This window comes from Pleurodeles waltl, chromosome 2_1, assembly GCF_031143425.1.
Source record: "Pleurodeles waltl isolate 20211129_DDA chromosome 2_1, aPleWal1.hap1.20221129, whole genome shotgun sequence".
Classification (NCBI taxonomy): domain Eukaryota; kingdom Metazoa; phylum Chordata; class Amphibia; order Caudata; family Salamandridae; genus Pleurodeles; species Pleurodeles waltl.
In genome coordinates, this window is record NC_090438.1 from 303823054 (window position 1) to 303850811 (window position 27758).

A 27758-nucleotide genomic window follows, 5' to 3' on the forward strand; every position below is an offset into this window, starting at 1 on the left:
GACCCAATCTTTCTGAACTCATTAGCTATCAATATATGGGACTATTTCTTGGAGAATGAGGAAACGGCTTCCTATGAGCTTCCCGAAAGGGAGGCATTTAAAGTGGTGATTAGAGGACACTGCATAGAAGTGAAAGTGGGGATTAGAGCGCAATTACTGTGGGAGATACCCCAGCAGGAACAACTGTTTGGCACACTAGACAGAACAGGACCTCCTGCTACATCCCAGCAAATATCAACAGTCAAAAAGAACATTTTTGAATCTTTAAAAAGACTCAGGGGCTACGACTATGTCAGTACAAAACCACATCACATATCGAGTGAGATAAGACTGCGCAATTGCTTGCTTGGCTTGCTAACCCTTCTCAATTCCACAAATGCTATTGATTGTAAATGCAGCAGGACAAAGGTTACACTCAGGTGGACACTAACACCTCATTTCAGTAATACTATGCCCAACTCTAGGTCTTCCGTTCCTGTATTTTAAATGCCTGGACACATAGAGCAGGATGAAATATAGTTGCAATGTTGGGGAGAGACATACAGAGGCAGGAGCTGAGAGGGGCCATCAAAACTGTGGCCCAGGGAAAAGTGTCTGGAACTGTTGGTCTGCACATTGAATTCTATTCAGCATGTTGTGATGTCTTGGCTACCAGGTTGGCTAAACTCTACAACCTTGCTAGGGCCTGTGGGGCCCTGCTTCCATCAATGTTGGAGGCTTCGCTGTGCTGCTCCTAAAATGGACAGCTCTCAGTTTTAAACAGGGATAGTAAAATTCTTAGTAAACAATTTGTCACTGGGTTACTATCCCATATCCAGGATCTAATACACCCTGACCAGTCTAGGTTTGTCCCGCCAGGTAGCACAGCCCCCAAAGTCAGGCAACGTATTTGTGTATTGCTTTCTCCACTCTTAAATTTTCCTAGGCACTGGTAGTGACAGTGGACATGGAGACGGCTTTCAATTCCTTTTGATGTGATTACTTGTTCACTGTCAAGGCCAGCATGGGGCTAGGCAGGGGCTTCATTACATTGCCCTGATAGGTTTTATTTGTGACTCCTGTACTATGGCCCTACATCCCCGGGGACTACAAGATTGAGAGTGTACTGGCCGGGATACCTTGACGGGCCTCTTTGAGAATGATACACTGAGGACGTTTCAAGATCTCATTGATAACTTTGAGATTTCTCTCCACTACTTCTTACTTTATGGGACTACAATGCTATGATTCAGGCACACTGGTAACTGGGGGAGAATGAACCACCAACATATGACACCCTACTGACTATATGCATCATGACTGGGAAGGTCAAAGCCATCACACTACTCTATGAAGAACTTTTGCAACAGGCTAAGGGGAACCTGGGAGACCTAGGAAACCTGTGAGATGACAGACACAGAACTCTATATATCTGCCAAGGATAGGGCTGCCGTTCTTAAAACCAAGCCACGCACCTTGAGAAATTCACACTGCAAACCAGTATTACTTCTTGAACCAAGTGTACATTACCTCCAAGAGGCACAATCTTATGTTCCCTACAGCACAGGCTGCATGTCCGAGATGCGAAATAGTGGGGGCAAATTTCTATAATATGGCCTGGGCCAGCCGTGCTCTTCTTCAGTACTGGGGCACTGTTATCCACTGCATTATCATGGCAATAGATTGCAGTACACTGAAAACACCACTGTATTGCTATTAAGGCTCTTCCACAGGCCTGGCACACCGTATAACAGGACAGTCCCCTATTAGATAACATCGGAAGGATTTGTTCCTTCCAGAAAGCAATGAAGACAGTTCAGACTGATTGGACACCCTGTCCTGGGATCAGCCCCTAACCTGTCCACCACGGTATTGAGTCTATGGGATCTCCACCCATCACACAGTTCATACATGAACACGTACCCTACCCCTACCACCCATACTGGTGCCGGGCTAGTATCTTTTTTGTCTCTCCGTGTTTTATCTCATGGGTTAAGTTTTAAGTTTAACCCATGAATACCTGATGATAGCTGCATGAAAAGGAATACGTAGGTTACTGTATCATGTGTACAGTCTGTGTTATTAGCACAGAAAACAATACAAATTGTGATAATAAAAATGGGTGAACAAATGTTTTGAAGCTGTAAACATTAAGTACCCCCAATATTTTAAAAAGGGCTCAGCACTGGGAGCTGAAAAGCCTCAGGCGTTAAGGGATAATTTATCCATAGTGTAAACACTGTACTGATTCAAATATGAGACAACTAACTGGCATTTGTACTATCATTTATAAGAAAACATATGAGCAGATGGTGATTCATCAGCAAGAGAGTCAAAAAATTGTTACCATGATATAGGTATTCTATAAATCAAAGAAATGTGAAGTCAGGTTTTGAAGCCATTTTGTAATTAGAAACTCAACAATATGTGAAATAACGGGGTTTGCAATTGCAAAATTATCGGCTCACAAAAATTAGCACTTTCCATCCATTTTGAATCGCAATAAAGAGGGGACATGAAAATGGCACCCCTTCCTAACTGTGAGTTCCAGTGGTGTGTATCTCTGATTTGGCCGTGTGCAGCCTGGGTTGGCTAGAGGGGCTGGTCTGCAGCCTGGTGTGCCCTGCTACACATGGCCGTCAACAGGCAATGTACTAACATACTGTGGGTGGGATTGTAATACGGCGGACGGGATATCGGTCACATTTGTAATTAAGTATTCCCCTCCACCAAGATCGGCATTTTCACCTTCCTTAATTTTTTGCTTTGCATGGATCTGCATGATAATTGGCACACCAGAGCATAGCTTGCTAGACAAATGGACTGTCAAATTTCAAGCAGTTCTGTCAATAGGGTCAAACGTTATAACCAAATAAAAAAAAATACTTTCAACAGAAGGTGTAGCTGAATCACAACTTTACATATAGTCATAGTTAAAGTACAATTAGGGATTAAAATCGGAAAAAAAACATTCAAATTCACCAGGTATGGTTAGCTCCACAAATCATTACTTGTGCAACAGCCAATCAAACTGTACATGCACACCAAATACAATGCTCATGAGGTATATTGCTAGGTAACTAAACCACATTCAATGAATATTCAACCTCAAACTGAATCGGTCCAGCATATTATGTGTTTATGTTTTAGAAGATAGGAATGCCTTAGTGCCACTGAGAATAATGCTATGCAGTTGTGTTTTGAAAACACCACATGTTAGGTATCTAAGTAAAAACCTGTCTCTTCAAAAGGGTGGAGCTTAGCACACTAAGTAGTAAGCTGAGCTTAGTTTCTGCAAACAGATGTTTGAACGAAAACTGTGTACGTCCCTTTTGCAATAGGAACTGAAAGTCAAACAGTGCAGAGCAGAGAAGGCTCATTGCGACATGGTGCTACAAATTTCACTGCATTACAGATTTTTTTTTTTAATCACCTTCCAGCCACCATGCAAGCAGCATTGAAACAAGCGCTGGAGTGGGCAAAAATGAATGGGAGGATCTGCATGGACAATGTGTGAGATTTCAATTGTGTGGTGTCTTTTCAGACCATGACTAGAGAAAGCTATAAGGACCTGAGACTAGTGCTGGTTCACAGATGCTAGAACAACGGTAGATAGCCGCACTTTATTTAATGGCTGTGTTATGTGATGCATTGGTCTCACCAAGAAAGCCTTCCACCACAAACATGACCTTGAACAAGATGGCCTTTATTCACTGCACTCCAATGTGCAGTGGGGAAAGACGCACCGCGATGCTGTTTACAATAACATATGATGATATAATTATCTTACCCCTCTATTGCGTATTTACAGGTATCAAAAAATATGTCAACAAAGGTATAACACTGATGGCCCTTGTCCATTGGCCACACCAGCATGTAGTTTCTTCTGACGGAGACAGCTGTGATACTTTCAGAATAAACATCTTTAAAAAGAGCAAGTGTTTTGTTTTTTTTAGTTTAATGGATAAGGTACTTCAAATTATGCACTTTGTCTGATTTTAGAAGAATTAGTAGTGGAGAATTCTAGAACTGAACACTGAAAATAGTGACGGAGTTCGAGCTAAGCGCGAAGAGGGCGGCAGCTATCAGGTCCCAGCAGCGGGTAACACATCGGTTGTAAGAGGGTTACTCCGCGCGGTTTTCCACTGAGGGAAATAAAAAAACAAAAAAAATAAAAATGGGGTGAGCGAGCAAATCACTAGGGCGGTATCACCAAGGGCACGATAATGAAGCTGTCTTATCTTAATAGCAGACCTAAATTCTTAACCCGCACGCACATCGGCTGCGATGGAAGTCCACGGGTCACCAGCACTTTTTTCCCCCGAGGTGAACCAGGAGGAGACTGAGGTCTGGTCGAAATTCATGGCCATGGGTCAGGCGAAAGGTTTGGAATGGGCAACGAAGATGGTGGCTGCGCAAGGAGCCCAGCAGCAGTCGGAGAACACTGCCGTGGCAAACACGGATGAGGTGCAGCCCTCAGACTCAGGCCTCTGTCTCCTAAGTGGGGAAAGTGTTGTAGCGCCCGCCAAACGGAAGCGGCCACCAAGGGCCACGGTGGGGAACAAACTCAAAGTGGCCAAGAAGGACATAGCGGACAGCAATTTACCGGAAGGCCCCTCAACCTCGCAGAAGGACAGCGGACCGAGGAGAAATAAGAGAGACATTTTGGAACAGGAGGTGGCTGGGGCAAGTGGGGTGCCCCTCACGGCTGGGGCTCCGATCACAGGGGCGAACATACGAAGTGAGCAGGGGCAAACAGGAAAGCCGGCAGACAATGTGTCCTGCGCCCCCACCCCAGGACCAGCGGGGCAGGGGTTGCAGGTGGGTCTGAGTAAGATGATGGAGGCGATGCATAGCTTCATGGCCTCAGCGAAAGCGCTAGCGGGCTTGGGTACGGACGAACAGGGTGCAAGTAGCAGGTGAGCATGCGCAGGGCAGGTGTGGGGCCAGGGTGAGAGCAATCCTCCGAAGAGGCAGGGCGAGGCCCCTGTGCATGGAGCCGAGGTGCCGGAGGGGCCTGCGACAGACACTCTAACAGGTGCGAACGACAAAAGGACTGTTGTTAGGCCCGATCCCCCCTTGTTATCTGGGAGGTCATCCCTGGCTTGGAGGGTCCCATTAGAAGCTAGGGAAAGAATATGGAACAGGGAATTTATTGATATTTTCTCTCTACTCACATTTGCTAAGGAGGGCGCAGACATAACGGTACCCAGCAAGGAGGTCGAGAAGCATAAATGGAAGAGGAAGGTTAAGCCAGAGGAATCAATAGACAATTCTGTCTACAGTGATCATGGAGAAGTTCCCGGAACAGGGACCAGCTCTATGCAAGTACAACCGGGTCATATACGAGGAATATACCCGTAATGGGGGCACAGGGTGGCTGAACTACGACAGAGAATTCAGGTAAAAAATGGAACAGGCACCTGAGATGGCGTGGGACTGCCGCGAAATTGAGCTCTGTGTGCAGTACATGGGCAGTGGCAGCAGACCAGCAACCGGTGACCCCCGTTTCGCTAGACACAAACAAGCAAGGCCGTACTATTTTAAGCAACAGCTTAGGCCCTCCTTTCAAGGGAAGCCTCCACAGAGGGGGAGAGGGAGTTATCAGTATAGGTTCAACAATAACTCATGCAGGCTATACAACGCCGGGACAGGCTCATGGCGTCCCGAATGCAAATTCACTCACAACTGCTCCAAGTGCGCCGGCTGGCACCCAGCAGCCGATTGCAACAAAGGGTGCAAGACTGATAAGCCAATGGGTACCTATGCTGGTACCAAGCAGCCCTAATTGTCCACAGTCACACCACACTACATTAGCACCTTCGCCCATAAATTTTAACAACTTGGCCCGGATCCTTAAAGGTTACCCAAGGACAGCAGAACGCGAGCTTTTGTTCAGGGGTTTCAGTGAGGGTTTTAGGATCCCGTATTCCGGCCCGTCAGTTTCAAGGGGAGCTAATAACTTACGCTCTGCCATGGAGGCCCAGGGAGTGGTGCAGGAGAAGCTGGAGAAGGAGCGTCAATTGGGGAGGGTGGCTGGCCCCCTCACCCAGCCACCTCTTCCAAATTTCATTGTGTCACCGCTGGGGATTCTGCCAAAGAAGGAGCAGGGCAAGTATAGGTTGATCTACTATCTCTCTTTCCCCAAAGGGTCATCCGTAAACAACTACCTCGAGGAGGGCACATGCTCGATTTGCTATGCTTCGTTTGACGAGGCTATTGACCTAGTTCACGCAGCAGGCAAAGGTGCGCTCATGGCAAAGGCGGACATTGAGTCCGCTTTCCGCCTCCTCCCGGTCCACCCGAGCAGCTTTCACCTCCTAGGTATGCAGTGTGCTGGGCAATACTTTTACGACAAGTGCATGCTCATGGGTTGCGCAGTGTCATGTTCATTATTCGAGACATTTGCATGCTTCTTGGAATGGGCCCTGAGGGAAAGCACACCCCGGGGGGTTCACTGCACTACCTAGACGACTTCCTCTTTATCGGCAGGGCGGGTTCCGGCGAATGCAGGGCAACCCTCAGTGCATTTGAGCACCTCAGTCAGACACTGGGGGTGCCATTGGCTCCGGGAAAGACTCAGGGGTCTACAGCGTGCTTGACTTTCCTGGGCATCGAAATTGATGCAACGGAAGGGTTGTGCTGATTGCCGGAGGACAAGGTCACGGCTCTGCAGGCCGACATCCGGCTGGTCCTGAGCAGGGATATAGCGACGCTAGCCACAATTAAGAGCCTCCTAGGCAGGCTCAACTTTGCAGCGAGGATTATACCAGTGGGCAGAATATTTGCCAGGCGGCTAGCAAGGGCAACAGCAAAGGTGAAGAAACCCCGACACATGGTGCGCCTCGGTGTGGGCCTGAAGGAAGACCTGCGCATGTGGCTGTCATTTTTGGAGGAATTCAATGGTTCCTTATTGTGGCGCACCGCATGGTGCACCAGTCAGCAGCTCCAGCTCGCCACCGATGTGTCAGGCAGAGAGGGGTTTGGGGTCTTACTAGACCGTCAATGATGTGCGGCGAACTGGCCCAATGCACGGGGGAGGCATGGACTCACAAAGAACATTACCGTGCTGGAAATTTTCCCAATTGTCCTCTCTCTCTACCTGTGGCCACAGGTGTTAGTCAACAAGAGGATTACATTCTGGTCTGACAACATGGCAGTAGTGCAGGCCATCAATTGCCAGTCCGGGAACTGCCCAGTATTGGTAGGGCTATTGAGGGAGCTAGTGAGAGGTTGCCTGTGGAGGAATGTGGAATTTCGCGTGCGGCATGTGCAAGGGGTGAAGAACGTGGCCGCTGATGCTCTTTCTTGTTGTCAGTGGGCGAAATTCAGGGCGGCGTGCCCCCAGGCGATGGCGGAGACCGTTCAAGGCGGAGTGGTGGCGCTTGGTACAGTGGAGCAAAGGATAGGGACGCTAGGGGAGCTATCACTGGCCCCTGCGACCCGTGCCAAGTACAAGGCGTGTTTCGACAGGTTCACATCAGTACCACAGTTATGGGGAGCTGGGGACGCCCACCCACCGGCAACAGGGGTGCATTGCTTCGTACTATGGGCAAAGGACAATGGGAAATCGCACGCATGGGTCTCTAGGCACTTGCCGGCTATCGCCCATTTCTCAAAATTGAGGGGAGAGGGAGACCCAACGGCGCGTTTCCCGCTGAGGGCTGCACTGAAGGGATGGGCTAGACAGGAAGGAAAGACTCCCGACCAAAGGGCACCCATCGATCTAGACATGCTCAGGGCTTTGGTGGGGGTACTCACAGCCATTTGTAACACAGAGTACGAGGAGCTGTTATTCAGTATCACATTTTCCCTATCCTTCTTCAGAGAGTTCAGGACCTCAGAGTTAGTAGCGTGGTCAAGGAGCGACATGTCCGATAGGGAACTAAGATGGGGTGATCTCAAGATAGGTCAAGACATGGCTGAACTGAAAGTTCGGCACTCAAAAGCTGACCAGAAAGGGATATGTGTGGTGGTGCATTTGAGAGTACTAGGGGACCCCAAATGTTGCCCGATCGAACTCCTCAGGAGGTACATTGCATGCCGTCCCTCACTACCAGGATACCTATTGCTCCACCAAGATGGCCAGGCTTTAACACAGTTCCAATATAGGAGGGTCTTGAGGTGGGCAATCGCAAAGGCAGGGTACCAGGGGCGTAAATGGTCAACGCATTCCATTAGAATCGGTGCTGCCACCACGGCCTTTGAGGAGGGCGTGCATGCGGAGGCCATTAAGCGGATCGGAAGGTGGCAGTCCGGAAGATACAAGCTGTACATCCGGTATGGAGACGCGAAGGGCTGTTAACACAAGCCCCCCGAGGGGCAGAGCATTTAGCGCCCCAGGCCCGGAGGTTGGAGTGTGGGGGGAGGGTCCTAGTTGAGAGAATGGCATTGCTAGGGTGCAAACATGTTGAATATATTGTAAACATTATGGAGCCTTAACATATGCGATCACGGATGTCAATAAATTGTGTGGTAATGCTTACCTTCTTGTCCATCTAGGGGCTAAGACAGTATGGGAGATGGGCCACTCCTTGGTGGACAGAGCAGAACACCGGGCCAGAGAGAGTGGCTGGAAGCACGGTTTCAGCAACATCAAAGTCGCCTGGATGGGAACCCCGGGAATGAGATGGGCCATGCTGGAACCTAGAGTTCGCCAGCTGGTGGGGAAGAGAGGGCTTAAGCCAGACATTCTTGTAATCCACCTGGGCGGAAATGACCTAACTACTTTTGGGAGGGGCCCACTGTTGCAGGCCATGATGCAGGGCCTGGCCAGAATTGCCGCCCTGATGGAGGGCAGGGAAATAATTTGGTCTGAGACTATCCCAAGGGAGGTGTGGCAAGGAGCCAGGTCTCCTGCCGCAATTGAAATGTCCAGTCGGAGAATCAACCGGTCGCTACAAAAGTTTGCGAGCGGTAACTTTGAGGCAGACGGGGTACACCTGTCTGACGCGGGCATGGATATTTTCCTAATAAATATTAGAGACGCTCTCGAGATAGCAGGCTGTAATTAGCAGTAAAGGGGGAGCACAGGTGGGGGGCCCTCGGTTATCACAAGATGCCATCCCCGAGGCTTGGCGGAGTTACAGGGCGATCCTAAAGCTTTAATATTGATTAAAAGGCCTCCAGATGGTGATTCCTGGAGCCAAAAGCTATTCCTAAGGCCACTGGGAGCCCTTCAGCGGGGCCTGGGATGACGCTACAGTGCTCCTCAATCCTGCAAGGGACAGTTGGAATCCTGAGCAACTGTGGAGACTGGCCGGGGTCTCGCTCTGACTTGTCAGGAGCATGACAAAATTAATAAAGTGGTAAACCACGATAAAGGAACGAGCTGTAAGATGCTGAGCACGTTGTTGCAGAGAACACCAGACGGAACAGCTCTAGCTTTCTCAGGATGGGTGTCGGCCAATTTTAAGAAACTCATCTCCGACACCGGGATTGCCCGTAAGCTAACCCTACCTGTGTAATCAATAAACTTGCAACATATTATACCCACAAATATTGTCCTGGCATTTGTTATGTCGCACACCATGCTGACAACTGACTGGCAATTATGTAGCATGCTGAATAGAAGGGGATCAGCCAACCTGGGAGAGTGGTGTTTGAATAACATTTTGAATCCAATAAGTTTCAAACGACAAGTTCACTTCTATTGAAGTTTAGATAAATCATACTTTTTTTTCATTTACGTGTTTTCAAAGAAGAAATCTCTGAACTATACTGGGATTAAACTATATGAATCCATGCAAAGGTCTGCCATGAGCAGTGTAAAGCCTTCAAGGACCTGGCTGACGGTCTAAAACTGAGCACGGTGAGAGTTTGGTGGGGTCTGTGCACAGATTTGAAACAAAGATGTGCCAGTGGCACTGAGGGTCATTGCAACACTCTTTAGAGGATTGTGAAGACCTGGTCATGTTCCCCCACTTTCAATTCTGTCATGGTTCTTTTTATTTTTCCTCATTTCCTATGTTCTTGTGTCTGTATCTTCTTCTTTCTTTTCTCCAGCCCTGCTACTACATCTACACTGGTCCAAACTACCCTCACTCCTTTGCTGCCTGTCTTTTGATTTCTGTTCTCCCCCTATTTCTCTTGCTTTCTCTATAATTATCTCTTCCGATAACCTTTTTCACATTATCCACTCCAATGCCTCTTTTACTACCCATTCCCTCACTCCCCCATCTAGGAAGAGAACTCTCCCTTCATCTTTCCCTACCTCTTAATTTTTCAAGCTTTCTTTACCTGTACAGCTGTCTCTATCACTGCTTCTCACTTTTATCTGTATCTCTTTACCTCCCTCCCTCTGTCTAACTCCCCCTTCCTTTCTCTCTACCACTGCTTGTACTTCTGTCTAGCCCTCTCTTGACCTATTTCTATTTCTCTCTCTACCTAATTTCTCACCGTCTTTTTCAATCTCATACTCCACCTCACTAATTGATCCCTATCAAGCTAGGCCCGTGCCTATTTACCCCATATCATCTCTACCACCTTACTTCAACACTTCTATTCATACCCTTCTACCTGTCTCTGTCCCTTTATTTCTACCAACACTCCCTGCCTCTCTCCTCTACCTCTAGCCTACCCCTCTACGTCTACACCTCTACCTTAAACCATTACCTCTTTCTCTACCCCTCCACCTCTTCCTGTCTATTTAAAAATGCTCCTTCCGCTCCCTATGACGTTTAATAACATCTCGATCCCTCTATATCAAATACTCTATGTCAATCTCAATACTTTTAGTGTATCCCCCCCACTCTAACCAGCTACTCTGCATCACTAGCCCTCCTCTTCCTCCTCTCCCCATTCCTCTACTTACTCCTCTATCTCTAGACACTCAACATACATTTTCCTATCTATATCATATACCTTTACTTACACCAGATTACCTTTTCCTCTAGCTATCCTCCCAGCTTCTTACTTATTTCACCCATTTACAGAACAGAGTTTGAACTCAATCCATGGATATCAAAGTCAAATGTAGTGACAAAGGGGTATTTGAGAATAAGGTGACGGGTATTTGAGAGAACCTTTGCATTCATCAGATAGAAAAGTGACAATCTTTAGAGCATTTTGACTTCTACTGTTGCAGCAAGTTTTCCATATATAGGGCGACATTTACTGTGATTATGGAAACTGTATTGATTGTGTTGGCATTTATATAGTGCCTGCTACCCTTAGAGAAGCATTGAAGTGCTTTTTGGAGAGTAGCATGATAGTTCTGAGGACATAAGTAGGTTAGTTCCATGACATAGCAACAAAACAGGTTAGGAGAGGTTAGTAGTGTTATTCCAAGCCACAACAAGCAATTGTAACACTTCATTCAGATTAATCAAGATTCCAAAGTCTAAAGATGAGTGAATTAACCCCTTCAGTGCAGGAGTTGGACTGCTACTGACAGCCGCATTACTTTTCCAATGTGGCCATTGGCAACAGAACCGTTTTCACTTCAACCCCCATCACTACTCTCATCCATCAGTGACATGAACACATCATATTCTGATAAATGGCTGAGTACAAGCAACACGTGAATGGCTCTGTGGCATTACTAAAAGTACCTCTGCATTCAAACTAGAACATATTATTTGCCAAAGAAAGTTTTAGATAGGAAATAGAGATGGCGTTTTGCTGGATGACTGCTGCCTAGGGACCTATCTCAAATATGTGAGGAGAGAAATGAAGCAGGTTCTGATTCTGAGACATCATCTTAGGAAGAAGCAGAATCTTGACATGAATTTTCATTTGGTGGAGTTCCATTCAAACGTGGCTTATCATCTTCCTGTGATTCTGGGGAACATGGTTGTGGCAGTTGATGTTGCTTTTTATAGTGGGGAGACCGTGGCCTGTTGACTACTTCCAAATCCTTCTGGAAGAAAAAACTTTGATAAAATTGCACATGGAACAAATTTGTGTGCCAAACAGTTTCTGAGGGAGCATGGAGGAACTTGTGGGCTTAATTTTAGGGCACACAGGTGGACTTCCACTTCACCTGGGGAGTTGAAAAAGATTTCTGGACTTTATGCTCAACATGGGAATAGTACACAAACCAACCGTAGCACAATACAAGTCTACTCATATGGCTTGGACAACACCCAGCTTGGTGCCTCTTGAGAAGAGGGAGATTTTTTTATTTTGCAGCATATCCTACATTTCAGTGATAATTCTGCAACATTGCTCTGGGGCCATCCCGATTATGAAAGGTTCTGCAAAATTCAGCCTCTCATGAATCATTTGTCTGACAAGTTTCCAGACACTTAAACTTGTGCAGAGAATATAGTAGTTGATGCATCCTTGATCCCGCACAAACGGGTGACTGTTGCTCGGGCACTACATATCAAACAAAAGAGCTCCTAATGACATAAAATTGTACATGTTGCGCTAGTGGTTATGTATACAGCTTGACAGTATACACTGGGAAGAACTCCAGTATAAATTCTGGTGTTTGTCTTTCTATTCTAGGAATTAGCGAGAAGATTGTTTAGAAGCCTGTCCAACCACTCCTTCATAAAGGTTATAACCTTTCTGTGGACAGCTCCTATTCAGGGGTCCTGCTGTTCAGTGCATTGTTCAAAACTGGCACAGTGGCTTGCAGTATAACTTCAAGGCATCTTAAAAGATTTCTTTGGGAGCTTGTTTGTAAGAAGCTTCAAAAAGCCAAGAGCACTGTGCTATGTGGCTACAAACTGCTTGCAGTGCATGTTCTCACAACATTCCATCATGACAGTACTTCTTCGGTCATGGCTTGTGATTAGTAGACAGAAGAACACAAGCCCAAATGTAATCTTGATTACAACGAGTACACATGTGGAGTGGACACAAACGATCAGGTTCTTCAATCATTTAATGTGAGTTATAAAATTCACACATGGTTTAAGAAGATGGCTACCCACCTGATCTAGTCGGCAACATATAAGACATATATTATTTCCTGACCACCACAGGAAAACTGATTTGTCTTTCCTTGACTTTCAGTAGACAAATAATTGAAAGTTTTACTGCTGCTGCAATAGCCACTAATTGCACACATTGCAAGGCTGCAGGATTGCCATGCTACCAACTGTATGGCTGATGCAGAGTTTCCTCTAGTCAAAGAATAAGGCAAGAAAGTCAGTATTGCTGTCCCCAGTGTCTATCTGAGCCAGGCCAACTTGTTTCACTTTTGTTCATGCTTATTGCCTGTTTGCTACCTTCACCCTCCATCAGAATGTGGCAAATGTTCAGTCTGTTGTATTACAAGTTCATTATAGTCAATGCTCTCCACTTAATGGTGGATGGAACATGCGCTACGAATTGACGGATTACGTTGTCCACCAACCCCTATCATCTTTGACCTTTCTCGGAGCGCTTTTCGTGGATCTTAGGAGAGCCTGCCCCAGCATGGCTACCCCTCAACATATAATCACATTGTTTGACGAATGAGCTGCAAAGGTATTCCGGGACACCCTCCAACTTACTACTGCACATTTTAAGGAGTCAGATTTAGTGCTGCAAGTGCGCTAACAGCACATGAAAGACATATGTTCCTGAGCCTCATAAGGCTCATGGGAGAACAGGATGAGGGACTTTATGCTATGTAATGTTACATTATGTTACATATGTATATTATGTTATATGTATGTATACATTTAGAAAGATCAATATCACCCAGGAAGGTATTCTGGCACTGAGCAGGTGTTGGTCTGTCCTCGCCTGGGGTGAGAAGAGATAATCAAAGAGGCTAGTCTTCAGCTTCTTGGGAAACGCAAGGAGAAGGCTCTGATTTGTAGCAGTAGGCCGTTCCCCCCTTGAGAGTAACGCAGGTGGAGGCCTGCCTGACAAATCTGGCTCTTTGTATGCGAGGGGATGGTGCAAGTAAGAATTTAGCTGATCGAAGTTGTTAGGCTGGTTTGTAAAAGGAGATGTGGCTTTGAGGTAGTGGGCACATGTTGTGTAGTGCTTTAAAGGTGTGAGTGAGGAGGTCGAACTGTACACTTGTGTATAGGGAGCAAGTGAAACTCCTTGAGTTGTGGTGTGATGAGTGTACTGCATAGAAGGATAAGAGTGTTTCTGACCGCCGAGTTTTGGATGGTTTGCAGTCATCTGGTGAGTTGTTTGCTGATCCCGGTGTAGAGGGTGTTTCCTTAGACCAGCTTGCTAGTAACAATGGCATTGATGCTGATGTTGGGGTGCTGCTCAGAAGCCATTTGAAGATGCTCCTCCTATTGATCAAAATAAATATCTTTGTGGAACACAGAGAAGAGTACTGTACTATTCATCAACAGATCTGTCATACTGAAATGTGCACCTGTATTGTACTACTATATATGATTTGTGTGCTGTGGTAGTATCTGTTTAATGTTGGAATTGCTGTTAATGACAATCCAGAGGTTCTTGGCACGGGTGCTGGGTGTAGGAGTGGCTCCTAGTTCAAAAGCCACCAGGTGGAGGGCAAGGTGATAGGTTCTTCCTCAAGATCACGATTTCAATCTTTTTATTTATTTATTTATTTATTTATTAATTTACTGTTTATTGAGTGCCCAGTTACCCAATGGGTGTCCTGGCACTATGCCAAACATGTGTACTGCCTACCAATCAAATATATCTAAATAAATGTAAAAAAGAAATGTTTTCAAACCTTTACAAAATTTCAACAGATCAGGTTCGAAAAAAAGATGAATAGACAATTTGTTCCAGGCTTGTTGGTGTTGAGTTTGAGACAGTTGGTCTTTAGTTATTCAGTGACTTCTGTCATGCAGGTGATGAAGATGTTCTGGTTGGAGCAGCATAATTTAGGATCCATCCTTTATATGTGACAAATATTCAATTATATGTTCTTATATGACATTTCTAGTCACTGACTTGATTTCCTTAATATGAGTGATGCATTTAGATCTATTCATATAATGTAATCATGGTAGAGAGTAGGGATTCACTTAAAAGAGTATAAATGTTTAACTAAATGATGTAATCATGCGTTCTTTTATTCACGTTTTACTGTTATCCTCAATTATATACAAATGATTATATACATGTGCATGTAAAATCATGCAACTGAAGTTATGTTGACTACTGAGTCAACTTAACCTGACTATAGGCCTCAATTGAAATGTGTTTAGCCTTGCCACTATACTGTTCTTTTCTTATGCACCTTATGCAGGTGTGTTATCATGCTTCTCATTAGCTAGAGAAAAGCTTGTTTGTATTAGACTATCAATAGTGAGGCCTGCAGGGAGGAACCTAAAAATGCACTGGGAGAAATAATGGTCAAAGGAGGTCTTCTGTTTATCATGTACCAGGACGATGGGACGCTCACGGTTGTGATCTGCATGTCCCAGTTTCAGTGAGATGGGAACCTTGGGGGCAGGTGCGGATGCTCCTCTCAGTTAACAATGTGGTTGGTTCCTGGTGCTGTAAGAAGAGATAAGGATGTTTTTGAAGCTCCTGTTATTTTAATTGGTGATTCCACAGTTAGTTAGATAGAGTCTTTTCTAGGATCAGAGGGGGAAATGTCCTCTCTGTTGAGTTTTTCTGAGAGTGTGAAGCCTTATGCTAAACCCTTATTTTCCCATTTACTAAGACTTCTACAGATGTCTATTGGTATGGTGACACTGTCTATGCTTCCTAAATGAAAACCTTAATTAGAAGATCTTGAGTCTATCTATATTTAGAAGAGAGAAAGGAAGTTTCTTTAAGGAACACCTATTTGTGACAATTTGTTTTAACATTGTACTGGCTGTTAACTTCTGTACCTCTATATTATTACAACTTAATTTATTGAGATATTTCAGCCTATATATTTTTGGTTTCTTACCCCTTACAGCGCATCAAGTCAACCAACAAAGATCCATACGAACAATGGGAAAAAATCTTTAATGACATTACAAAAATTGAGGTGTGTGTACCGAAGTGCCATTATGGGTGCTGGAAGTCTTGTCCAAGAGAGAGACTGTGATTTGAGTCCTGTTAGCATAGAAAAAGACATTGATGTTGTGGGTGATGCTAGCCAGAAGAAGAATTTATCTGTTCAAGAGGCTTTGCCTGAGTGACAATTCTTTTGCCACTCCACAGATGAAGGTAGAGGCAACTGAGGAGTAGGGGACCAGGCTGACTGCCTGTGCTCTGCCAGTCAGGAAGGAGCAACTCATTTGGAGGGCAGGTCCTTGGATTCTAATCTTGTGTAGAGGTTAGAAGAGGATGAGGTGGGAGGCAGTTTTGAATGCTACGAGGAGATCAAGGTGAATGAGGGCTGCCGGGTCTCCTCTGTCTAGAATCATGTGTATGCCTTCTAAGGCAGTGAAGAGGGCTGTTTCTGTGCTGTTGCTGGGTCTGAGGCCAGATTGCGTGTGATGTTGAGGAGTTTGTGTTCTCTGAGATAACTGGTGAGCTGTCTGTTGATAAGTTACTCGAGTACTTTGGCCGGGTACGGTAGCAGGGAGATTGGTCTATAATTGGCAATAGATAATGGGCCTGACGAGGACTTCTAGGAAAGGGGGAAAACTTTGGAGTGTTTCCAGGTGCTCAGGAAGGTAGCTAATGAAATGGAGCCATGTTGTTAGTGCAGGCAGTAATCCAGTTGTTGAATTTATTGATTAATTCAGTTAGGCTGCTCTTGTGTTTGGGCAGTAAGAACGCTAGTCCAGTTATTTCCTGAGATGATGTTCCAGTTTCAGCGGGCAGGTCTGGCGATGTTCGATCTGTGATGGTGTGGGACGGAATGCGAAACCTGACAAAGCCTTGGTCCAACTAAAAGAACTGCAAAAATAATTCTAATACATTTCTGACTATAGCACTAAAATAACCTCTGAAGCAAAGAGTTGTTCATCAATTGCACAGAACAGCTGGAGTGTTCTGTACTTTTTATTTTTTTTAAACTGACTTTGATCGTTGCAATGTGAACCATTTCCAGTAAATCTCACTATGACTGGCTAAACTCCTGGAAAATAATGTTACTACACAACTACATTTCCATCATGAAAACACCAATTTCATGGTGAATGCCCAAAGTAGTTACCATCCTAATCACACTGCACAGCTGCCCCGTTTCCATCCTGATCGATGTAGGATCTGAATGCAACCTGGCCATGTCCGCACTCTGTGTTTGTTGGATCCATCGGCAGCTTTGGGTATAGTCAACCATTCAATTTACTCAGTCCCTTAAAGCTGAAAGCATTGCTATAATGGCACACAACTGGTTCAAGCCCTTCTGTACCAGCCACATTTAATCTCCTGTTCTGGCCAAAAGCTCCCATGGAAATATGGGGACACCCAGGGGTCAACACTGTCTTCCCATCTCTTTAACATCTATATGAGCCATCTAATTAATTCTCCATTAGAAATAGGTATTACAACATACAATTATAAAATCTTGATACCCAAATCCTGGTCCACCGAGAAAGCAATCCTAAATCTAGCCACTCACTTAAACAGGCTATGAAATGTACTTGGAACTGGGATGACATCAACTGTCTTAAGTGCAGAAAAACTGAGATATTTATTGTTAAGGGCAATCATCCCTTGTGACGTGATTCATACTGGCCATATAAAAAGCAGAAGAGTGAAAAGTGATAACAAGCTTTCAAGTCAACCCAAGTGTCTGCTAACATCGGTTCTTTCACTTTCTTCTTGAAGATCATATAAAATATACAACCATTCTTAAATGAAGATGCCAAACTATAGGTCGTCTCTGCCTTCTTTGGATCTGGTTTAGACAATGCTAACTCCATCTATCTTTAGTTAGAGTGTTACTTACTAAGCAAACTGTGATGTGGGTTCTCCTCAGTGCCTGGGTTGGACACCAATATTTTAGCATTAGTGCTGTACCATGTGCCTTTTACACGTAGACACATTTTCATTCATTTCATACTTTGTAGCACAGACAGCCTTTAGCTTGTTGTTTTTATCTTTGTTGTTTTTATATTTTAATCAGCTGCTTCATTCTGAGAAGAAATACTTGTCCGCGCTGCACATTTTAGCAGCCCTTTCTACACATTTCACTTTGTGCCCTGTTCAAGGCTGTCATGTTCGGTGCATGATGTTTTAACTTGTACTGCCACTCTAGGAGCTCAGGAGTCAGTCCCGAGTTTCTAGACATATTAGCACGTCAGGCCGGTTCTTAGAACACTGCAGGATTTATTATGTAAACACCACATAGATTTAAAGGAGGCAAAGGACATTCCACTCATGACCATCCTGCAATGAGCAGCATTCCACTGACACCTTCTCTGATCCTGAGGCAGACTCTTTAGCTACCCAAGAGGATTGCTATCCAGACAACTGGCAGACTCTTGCCATCCTTTCCAGGTATGGGTTGGATCCCCTCCCTTAGACCAGGATAGGCAGAAGGGTTATCACTACTATGCCTTCAGGTTTTATACATATGGTGTGGGTAGGAATCTTTAGGCTTTCAGGATCATATAAAAATGGTTGGGTTGTTTATCTCTTTACACTAATTCTAATGATGATCTCCATATTATGTTTCATCTGCCTAATTATCACAGCTCATGCTTTTTATGATAGGATGCAATTGCTTCAATAAATGCATTGAAATCCATTTTGCATCTCTTGCTCTGCCATGGCATGTGTGAGTCTCTGAGTAACTGAGCAAAAGAGGTATAATCTGTTCACCACAACTTCTCTGAGTCAGGGTGTCATGTTCGGGTTGCCACAAATCACCTTTCCTTTCTAGGGTTGGGTGAGGCACTACAGACTAGCCAGGAGTTAGGCGGACAGCTTCCAGACGATGTGGGAGCAACTCAGTCACCTACCCTTAGTCTTGAGCCGCACAACAGCAAACAATTCAGAATGCAGACATACACCTGATACTGCAATCTCCAGGATTTCCTTGTGCCCACCCACTTCTATCCCAACTCTTCTGGTTTTCCATTAAACAAAATATTCACTTTAAGACTTTGGCCCTCATTACAACCTTGGCGGGCGGTGGAAGCCGCCCGTCAAGGTTGAACTGCTGAGCGGCCGCCTATGCAGCCGCAAACCCGCTGGCCGCATTACAACATCCACGCCAGCCCAGCGGGGATGTCGGCCGTAACATTGCAGCCGGCTCCTGATGGAGCCAGTGGTGTTGCGGCCGTGCGACGGGTGCAGACAGTGAAAAGCAGGGTGGGGCTGTGCCTGGGGGCCCCTGCACTGCCCATGCCAAGTGCATGGGCAAGTGCATGGGCAGTGTAGGGGCCCCCAGGGGCCCCACAACTCCCCTTCCCGCTAGCCTTTCCATGGCGGTCTCTACCGCCATGGACAGGCTGGCGCGAAGGGGAGTCATAATCCCCAGGGCAGCGCTGCTCGCGGATTATAACCGACAGGACAACGATGGCGGGGAACCGCGGGTCCCGCGGTGTGACCGCGGCGCTACCGCCGCAGTCAAAATATGGCAAATTGTACCGCCGGCCTGCTGGGGGTACGATCGCCAAAACAACCCTGGCGGTCTTTGACCGCCAGGGTTGTAATAAGGGCCTTTATGTTTTATACACATATGAGTACTTTGCCAGGCTCCTAAAGTTGTTTGTAAGCATATTACAAGACACATTCCCAGCAGACCTTTGCACTGAGCTTCATTCAACTTCCTGGTTATACCTTAATACCATAAAGGTGGAACTGATGGTCATAGCATCTCGTTTCACTTGGCCAAACTTTGAAATTCCCTTTCAGTTGATCTGCTCTAAATAGATGTAATCAGCATATTTAGGCGCAATGTCAGAACGTCACTATTTCTTCAACTGTTTTTGTGTATCTACATATTCACTTTATTCTCTTATTGACTAGTGCAAAGAGACCTATGGTGAATGTGCACTTTATAGATACCTTTAACATAACAAAGGGTATGCACAAGGCCTGCAGATTAAATCAATATGTATGGGCATAGTTGTGATTAGGAGATGGGTATTGCTAATCCTGACCATTTTTTCCACTGAATGCAAATTTTAGCTCGGGGAGAGATCTATAAGAATAGATGATGATGTGGCACTCACTGTTTTTTAAATGAAGGAATGACTGTGATGTTAATCTAGAGCACGGAGTTCTTGCCTAAGAGTATTTCGTGAGTTTCCTCTCTATGAAGTCTTGACCTATGCCATTTACTGCCTTATGTGTAATGCACAGTAATTTGAAAGTAGATCTTCTGGTGACTGGTTGCCTGTTAATGGTCTTTAAGACAGCCAGGTGATGTGCGGTTGAGTATAATTAAGTGTAGATGCTGTCTTTTTACTGCGGATTCTTTTGAGGCTTCACATAGTTGATATTGTCAGTAGTAATATGTAGTACCTCACATGTCTTCACTAAGCATACATCAATTAACCCTTACCACAAACCTTTTATCGAACAGGATGAACAGCCTGCTTAGGATCTGGAATCAATTCAAAATTAGAATACTGCAGCACAAAAACATTCAGAGATTTAAACACCAAGATGGCTGGGTTTGCCAATTCTTTTCAGATTCACAGTATGTTTTAAACCCACCACGGTTTGTAGTGATGTAATAATTACATTTGAAAAATACTCCAATTTGTCCACTTGAAATAGCTTACCTTATGTTGATACCTGTTGTCGAATGCATGTTTTATTAAAAGATTCTTTAAAGTTGAGATGGCGGTGTATCGAACATCATGATTATCCAGAAGAGCTATGGCTGTTTCCCTTAGTAACAGACCCACCAAGAAGTGATTCTTGCAATAGTCATCTGATAAGCTGTATTCGAGATTCACATCTGTGTTGAAGATAGACTTAAAGTCAAAGGATGTTCAGAATGACCACTGTATAACATTTGAAGCTGCACGTCAACATTTTCACAAAGGCATGAGGAACACGTGCACATTTGAAATGCAGAGCCATGTGTTGGAGACATGGCTGCTGCTTATTTCAATCACATTTTCATATTATTTTTTAATAATATTTGAAAACGTCTGGTTAGTAAAGCTTATGACTCGACAAACACAGCAGGCATTTTGCAAGAACGTGGATTTGACAAGCGACAAATAGCTGCAGGTGTGGTAGCCTTATACATGAAGACTAAAAGGGCAGCTGTTGGAGTCAGGACAGTAATGAACATTGGGCAGTCATATTAGTGACTATACATTTTCAGTATGATTTGAATTTATTCTTGATAAACATTTCCAACAAGGTCGAATTCAGAAAACATTACAAATAAACTTTTTACCAATATGTATATAATACTTTTGCTTTAATAAATGCTTTAATACATACCTACCGCCCCTGCGTGTGTAATTTATGTACAATGTATGTACATTTAAGGTATCTAGGTTTACTGTGTGTGAAATTGCGGGTACGTATAGGCATACAGTTTACTCTGTGTGCATAATTACGTCTACCAGTATAGTGTAGGGTGCTTTACTTACCGTCTGCTATAAGTGTGTTTGGAAAAAAGATTACGTACACGCCAGCAAACATGATGTGAAGAACTTTACTTACAGGCTGTTCTTATGTTCTCACAGGGAGAACACAGCATACATGCAAATGCACCAGGTGTAATGTACCATGTATTATCCATGTTGAATGTGGGAGAGGCTTGAGTCATATGGACTAAAGCCTCGAGTGAGTCACGATCTTCTTCCCTCTCTCAACAGAGGTATTTAATGTGGTAATAATATTTTGACCTTTCCATCGTGATAATAAGTGTGTGATGAAGATTTATAAGCGCCCTGTTTTCCGATAATGTGTTTTATTAAAACAATGTTTCTATTTTATGGCATAAATATATATGTATATACCCATATTTATGCTGTGATGAAGAATATATGCGAGCATGTGGTGTTGAAACACTTCTCACGTGTTTTAGAGAGTAGAAAATCTGTTCATGCTAGATTTTATTCTAGGCCCCCTAGTAGATGAATGACTTTCGGATGACTGAAAAAAAATCCTGGGGCCATATTACTTATAGAGTGCACTGCCATGGTCTGCGCAGAGGCACAACAGCAGACACAGACCTGCTCGGTGTGCCCTATTACAGATAATGTGCTGTTCCCAGGACAGTTGCAAACTAATGCCTGCCCTTGGCAGCACATTAGTGAATGGTGGACCGTCTGTCTGAAGTCAACTTCGCAGTGCAGGTGGCAAGTCGCAAGCTTTTCAAGGGGGAACAGGGATTCACATTCAGACAGGTGCATTTGTGACAGATGGAGGTCCTTGGACCTCTTTCATACCTTTTAAGGGACGCCTTTGGGGACAACCTGACTGTGCACCACAAGGAGGAGGCCCACAGTCAGTGTGCTCCCCTGACAGCTCCACGTCTATAATACGGCAAAAGGAAAGTGTTGCCTCATTTGCATGCAGACATGCCTCTATGCAAATGAGGGGCACAGAAAGTGGGCACACACGCCTGTTGCACTCTCAGGGCATTTTGTGTAATGCGACACCTGGAGTAAGCAAAGGAGTCATAGATTCCAATGAATGCTCCTGTTGCTCTATGTTTACACATTTACATTTGTGCATTGCCTCAGAATAAATAATCCATAGGATTAAGGGGTCATTTAGGGTTGGGTGGAGTGGAGGAACCACAGTAAACTGGTATTTCTGCCACCCTGTCAAGCCTGTGGTTCCCCCACAACATTCAGAGATGGAGCAAGCCCCAGGTTTGCGCTGTCAAAACCTTGTCTGGCTCTGCGGACACTAATGTTTGATGTGGTGGCCCAAACACCGTGTCACTAAGGTCCTTTGACGGTCACCCCATCCAAATTAGGGTTGGCAACTATCAGTGGATTTTGAACTGTTGGACTGCAATGCGAGGCATAGAAGTTCAAAGTGGGGAAATCATTTACAGACTCTTACATTCAAGGGGAAAGTATTCTGTTTCCAACCACATTTCAGAGATTTGATCATGGAAACCAAAGAAAACTACTGGGCGTGCACATCAGCAATGGCTCCCACTTCCCAAAGTTCAACTCACGTGCAGTGAAGGTTTAGAGATAACCAGGGATCTGTAACTATGGCTGCCAACCATCTCCCAGAAGAGGTCATAGCCTTTTGTGATGTAGTGTAGCAGTCCAGGGGATGCCCACCAAAGCATAGCTAAGTCCCTAAATTTGATGGAAAGGTAAGTAAGCACAATCTGCTATTTCAATCTTGTGCAGCCAAGACCTCTTGTGAAAAATTATACAGAGGCCTTCTGATCAACCTACTTTAAACATTGGTTGTTTTGAGTTAGCCCTCGCTCTGCCGCTATCGCGAGACAGTGTCAATCACATTTCATATCAGACCAAAGGAGTATGTTTGCTCTTATCATCATGGCTGTTACGTGTAAAGATTGCTGATAATGATAGCTTCCACTCCAATGCATGACGTACATTGTTTTTAGGAATAGTAGCAGCTGACAAGGGCTGATTATCGAATGGAAAAGCCATCTAAAATCACAACATTCTGAGTGATAAATAATTACTTGAAATTTGATTAGAACAAGCATTTTAATTAATGTAATGTTCGTGATGTTTTCAAAAATTAATTTTGTGCAAAAACAGTTTTAAGATCTGAGAATCATTTCAGTCTGCTTACATATACCTGTAGATGATACTTGAAGAGGGTATGTTTTTCATGTGATCATGTGACTTGTGTTGCTTTTAGCAATTGTAATACTGCTCCATTGCCTCTGCTCGCTGCCTTCCCATGTCTTACAACGTTTTCAATTAACTATACAAAAACAGAAGTCTTTAGGTTAGCCATTGTTTGCGTTGGGTCTGCCCGTTCCAAATGCTGCTTGTTCGGGGTTCCTTGTGAAAGGGAAGGTGTTCATGTAGGCAGAGGCTAATTTTACAGAGACAGGATGGAAAGTTGTAGCAGTGACTGATGATTCCCTGTGGAACAAGCGGTTTTCAGGTAGGCAGGATTTAATAGCATGCTTTAGAGGAAAACCTACGGAGGTTTTAGACCATTACCAGTAAAATATACCAATTTGTTGCATAAAGTTCAGAACGCTAATTTGAAGTAGGTAAATCAGCAATCCATTCTCTTTGTGAGGCACAGTAAATAGCTGATTGCAGGGAGTGCACCCCAAAAATTACCTGATTCACTTACTTATGAAAATTCTTTGCCCTATGATTTTAAAAATATTTTTGTATCAACAAAACATCTTATTCGTGTTATGTCATAACAAAAATATCTGCATTAAATATTGTGACTCAAATATAATTTACAAAAACATAATTCTATTGGGTGTGGACTTTCTATTATTAACTTCAAAAGGGCGATATAGTTGTAAATTATATTTAGGACACTATGGGGGTCATTACAACCGCAGCGGTCGGTGTAATAGTGGCGGTAGTACCGCCAACAGGCTGGTGGTACATACCGCCATATTATGACATTGGTGGTTTGGCTAAAACCAAACGCCCAATGTAACACACCGAACGCCACGGCGGTAACGACCGCCGGGCTGGAGACTACAGTCTCCAGCCCAGTGGCCGTCACTAGGCCGCCCACGGCAATATGACCCCGCCCACCACCATGGTTTCCTTGGCTTCTGTACCGCCACGAAAACCATGGTGGTAGGCACTATCAGTGCCTACTATCAGACGGTTGGTAGCCACGGCAACGGTATGTTTGTGGCTGTCACCGTGGCAGTAGGCAGCATTTACCGCCAATGTTATAATGAGGGCCCATATTTTTTGTCAGACAATAATTAAGGCCTTGATATTCTGGTACCAAACATTTACTGGCAATAACAAAAAATGTAAAATGTAATTTCCTTTCATTTAACATGCTTTCAATTACAAACGTCACAAAAATTCTTAATAATATGTTAATCCTGTACACATACGCTGTTAAGGATATAAATGGTCCATTAATTATTTAATAAGACATACTCTAGGCCAAAACAGGACTTGCCTGAAACACCAAAATAGATTTTGACTTTGATTTGATTGTGTCTTGTGCCGGAGGAGAAAACTGCAGAAGTGATGGGCATCCTGCACTGTGGGATTTAGCTTTGTGACGTCCATCATGCCGAGACATTCTACTAGCCAATGAGAAGGCATGGCAGTACCATACCTATTACCTTCCACATATGGTTTAGAGAGAGTGGCTCAGTGGCCTGATGCCCGAAGCAGCAACTTGCAATGGCAAACACCTGAAATGTAATGTTGCCAGGCTTTTGGATCTTTAGTAAGATCTTTCTCTGTCACCTGTCCCCATCCTAAACCTGCTATTGACATAATAGTATTACGCCTATTAGTAAGAACAGTCCAGGTACAGACATACTAGTCTTTCTACTACATCTACGGCAAAAATATGTTTAGGAAGTCCTTCCGCACCCACACATATGATAGAAAGACTATTATATTATAATGAAATGTCTCTTATGGCATGTTCACCCCTACATTTCTGGACTAATGCAGCTGGGTTTTCTACACTGAGAGTGCGCTAAGCCCTGCTATCCAGGCCTCAGTGTCAGTGTTCTAATCCTTTACAAAGTATATGTTAAACTGGCTATACCAAACTGGCAAGTGCCAACTTACTTATAAGTCTCTAGTACATGGTATCTAGGGCATGTAAGGCAGAGTCTCCCCCAGGGCTGCAGCAATGTTTGTGCCACCCTGAGAGTGGCAAAAGACAAAATGGCTCTCATCCCGCCACTGCAGACTGGAAGACACTGCTAGTTCGACTTTGCCATCTAAATAGCAAAGCCACCACTTCCCTTAAGCCTATATGTAAGTCTCCCCTAAGGAGACTATGGACACCTATGGCATGGAGCTATATTTTGTTAAGTAATACATATATTCTTCTTATGTCTTAACAGCAGCACTTGAAAATTGTTGTTTTGCTGGGGAAATGTTAGTAGCCCCAACGGCTAAAACAAAGTTACAGGCTGGCACCCCAGCCTGGCTAACTCCGGAATGGGACTTCCTAACTGGGTCCTGTAAGGTATCAAATTAATTGTGGAATTAAGCCTGTTCTGATGTCCAGGTCGAATTTAAAGGCACAATTAAAGTTCTGCAACTTTTAGAAAGTGGCCACTCCGTGCTCCAGCTGGCCCAGTAGCCTCACAAAGGCTCTGGCCCACATATAGCTTTCTGCCTGCCTAGAAAGACGTGAATGACTCTTAGGCTTAAGAACGAAGGCAGCTGTCACAGAGCAAGGTGCTACTTCCTCTCCCAGGAGAGCCACTTGGGTTAATAGCCGAAAAGGCAAGCTTCAATGGGGAAGCCACATTTTGAAGAGCAAATGGTGATAACACTCCCAAGTATGCTGCCTTTTGTTCATGTAGACAAGTTGAAGACCGGGACAGAAAGGGAAAACCAGTGCCCAAACCGTTTTTCTCATGGATGAGTAGCCCTCAGGTAGCCACACCTCTAGGGTGGGCTACCAAGCTCCTGACAACCGAAGAAAGGTCCCAACATCTTGAGAGTGGCTAGCGTAGTGCCCTCTGGAATAGCCAGATGCCACAAATTGCAGGAAACACGTCACCAGGAGGGAGAGGACGGAGTAGTCCCTTGGCTAGTGACTGCATGGTCACCTCAGGGCATTTTCCTGGGATAACTATGGCACCCTGCCCCTCAGATCACCTTAGATGTGAAGAATGGACTGAAGAAGGACTGCCTTGCTGCCCCTGAAACTGCATAAAGAGAGGCTGCAACTAAAGAAGGACTGCACCTGCTGCACTCTGGGCTAGTGAAATTTGGTCTGTGCTTGTCGTTCGTGGCTCAGGGAAAGGTTGATTCCCACCCCCAGATCAAAGCGCTGCGTCTAAGGACCAGTTGGCTGATCAGTTGAAACAAGCCCCAGGGACAAAATAACTGAAGAAGCAAAACCAGCAAATTGGTAGCCACTAAAGAAGTTTTTCCACTACCTGCTGCCAGGCACCGATAGTTACCAATCCTCAATGGCCAAAAGTTGCACCCAAGTCTGCTAGACCCGGGAGTGGCAGTCTGAGGTTCGTCACCCAAGAGGGAGACTAGCCCCCACCAAAGTATTTTGCCCCAACCGCGATGCAAGGAGACCAGTAGCCTAGCATTGGCTGGGCAGCAACAGCATCAAAGTGGACTTCCAAGGGACCCGACTTCTGTGCCCAAAGTTGACCCACATCACATGTGGACCGAGTAATAACCACAAAGGCACCCCTGTCAACTGCACCTCTACCAGAGCTTCCTTCAGCATCTTTTCATCCTCCATCCCCAACATCAGGACCACGCCATTATAGTCTATGGCAGTCATTCTCTAAAAGTTGGAACTGGTCTGAAAAATGTTCTGGTGGCCAGGTAAGTGTTCAAAGTATCCTTTCTGGCCCCTTAGACCTTCATACCATTGGATTTGGTCACCAAAGCCAGGCCGGAGTAGTCAAACTAGCTCTTTCAAACTTTTCAAAAGTTTACAAATTTTTTGATGCCCAATGCTTGTTTGCGGTTGCATTTAGAGGTGATAATATTGTCTAAAATCTGTATCTCCGGAACCCTCTGGTGCTACAGATTCATAAAAATTTACTCTTTTTTTATAAACTGATGCCCTGGCTGTTTTGTGTTGTGAGACTTTCTTATTCCATTGCTGCTACTGTTAAATGCTTTACACTAAAGGCCTGATTTAGAACTAGGCGGACGGGTTACTCCATCACAACAGTGATGAACATCCTGTCTGCCAAAATCTACATCCCAAAAAATATAATGGGATTTAGATATCAGAGGACGGGATATCCATTGCCGTTGTGACGGAGTAACCTGTCCACCAAGCTCCAAATCAGGCCCTAAGTCCCTTTATACAAGCCTTGCTGCACGAAAGCCATAGCTACCCAGGGTTGGGCTTAAGTTTGTTTAAACGAGCCAGACTGGACCCAACACAGTTTTTGCAAGTGTATTCTA

General features: G+C 44.7%; 1 protein-coding gene across 2 annotated transcripts in view; it reads right to left on the reverse strand.

Annotated features, from left to right (window-relative positions):
* Positions 1 to 27758, reverse strand: part of DOCK11 (dedicator of cytokinesis 11) — a 1108606-nt gene that overhangs the window by 484965 nt on the left and 595883 nt on the right. For both annotated transcript variants that reach the window (XM_069212535.1, XM_069212533.1), the window contains one exon: positions 20490 to 20668. In XM_069212535.1, coding sequence (XP_069068636.1) covers positions 20490 to 20668 — 179 coding nt within the window. The remainder of the gene's footprint in view (positions 1 to 20489; positions 20669 to 27758) is intronic.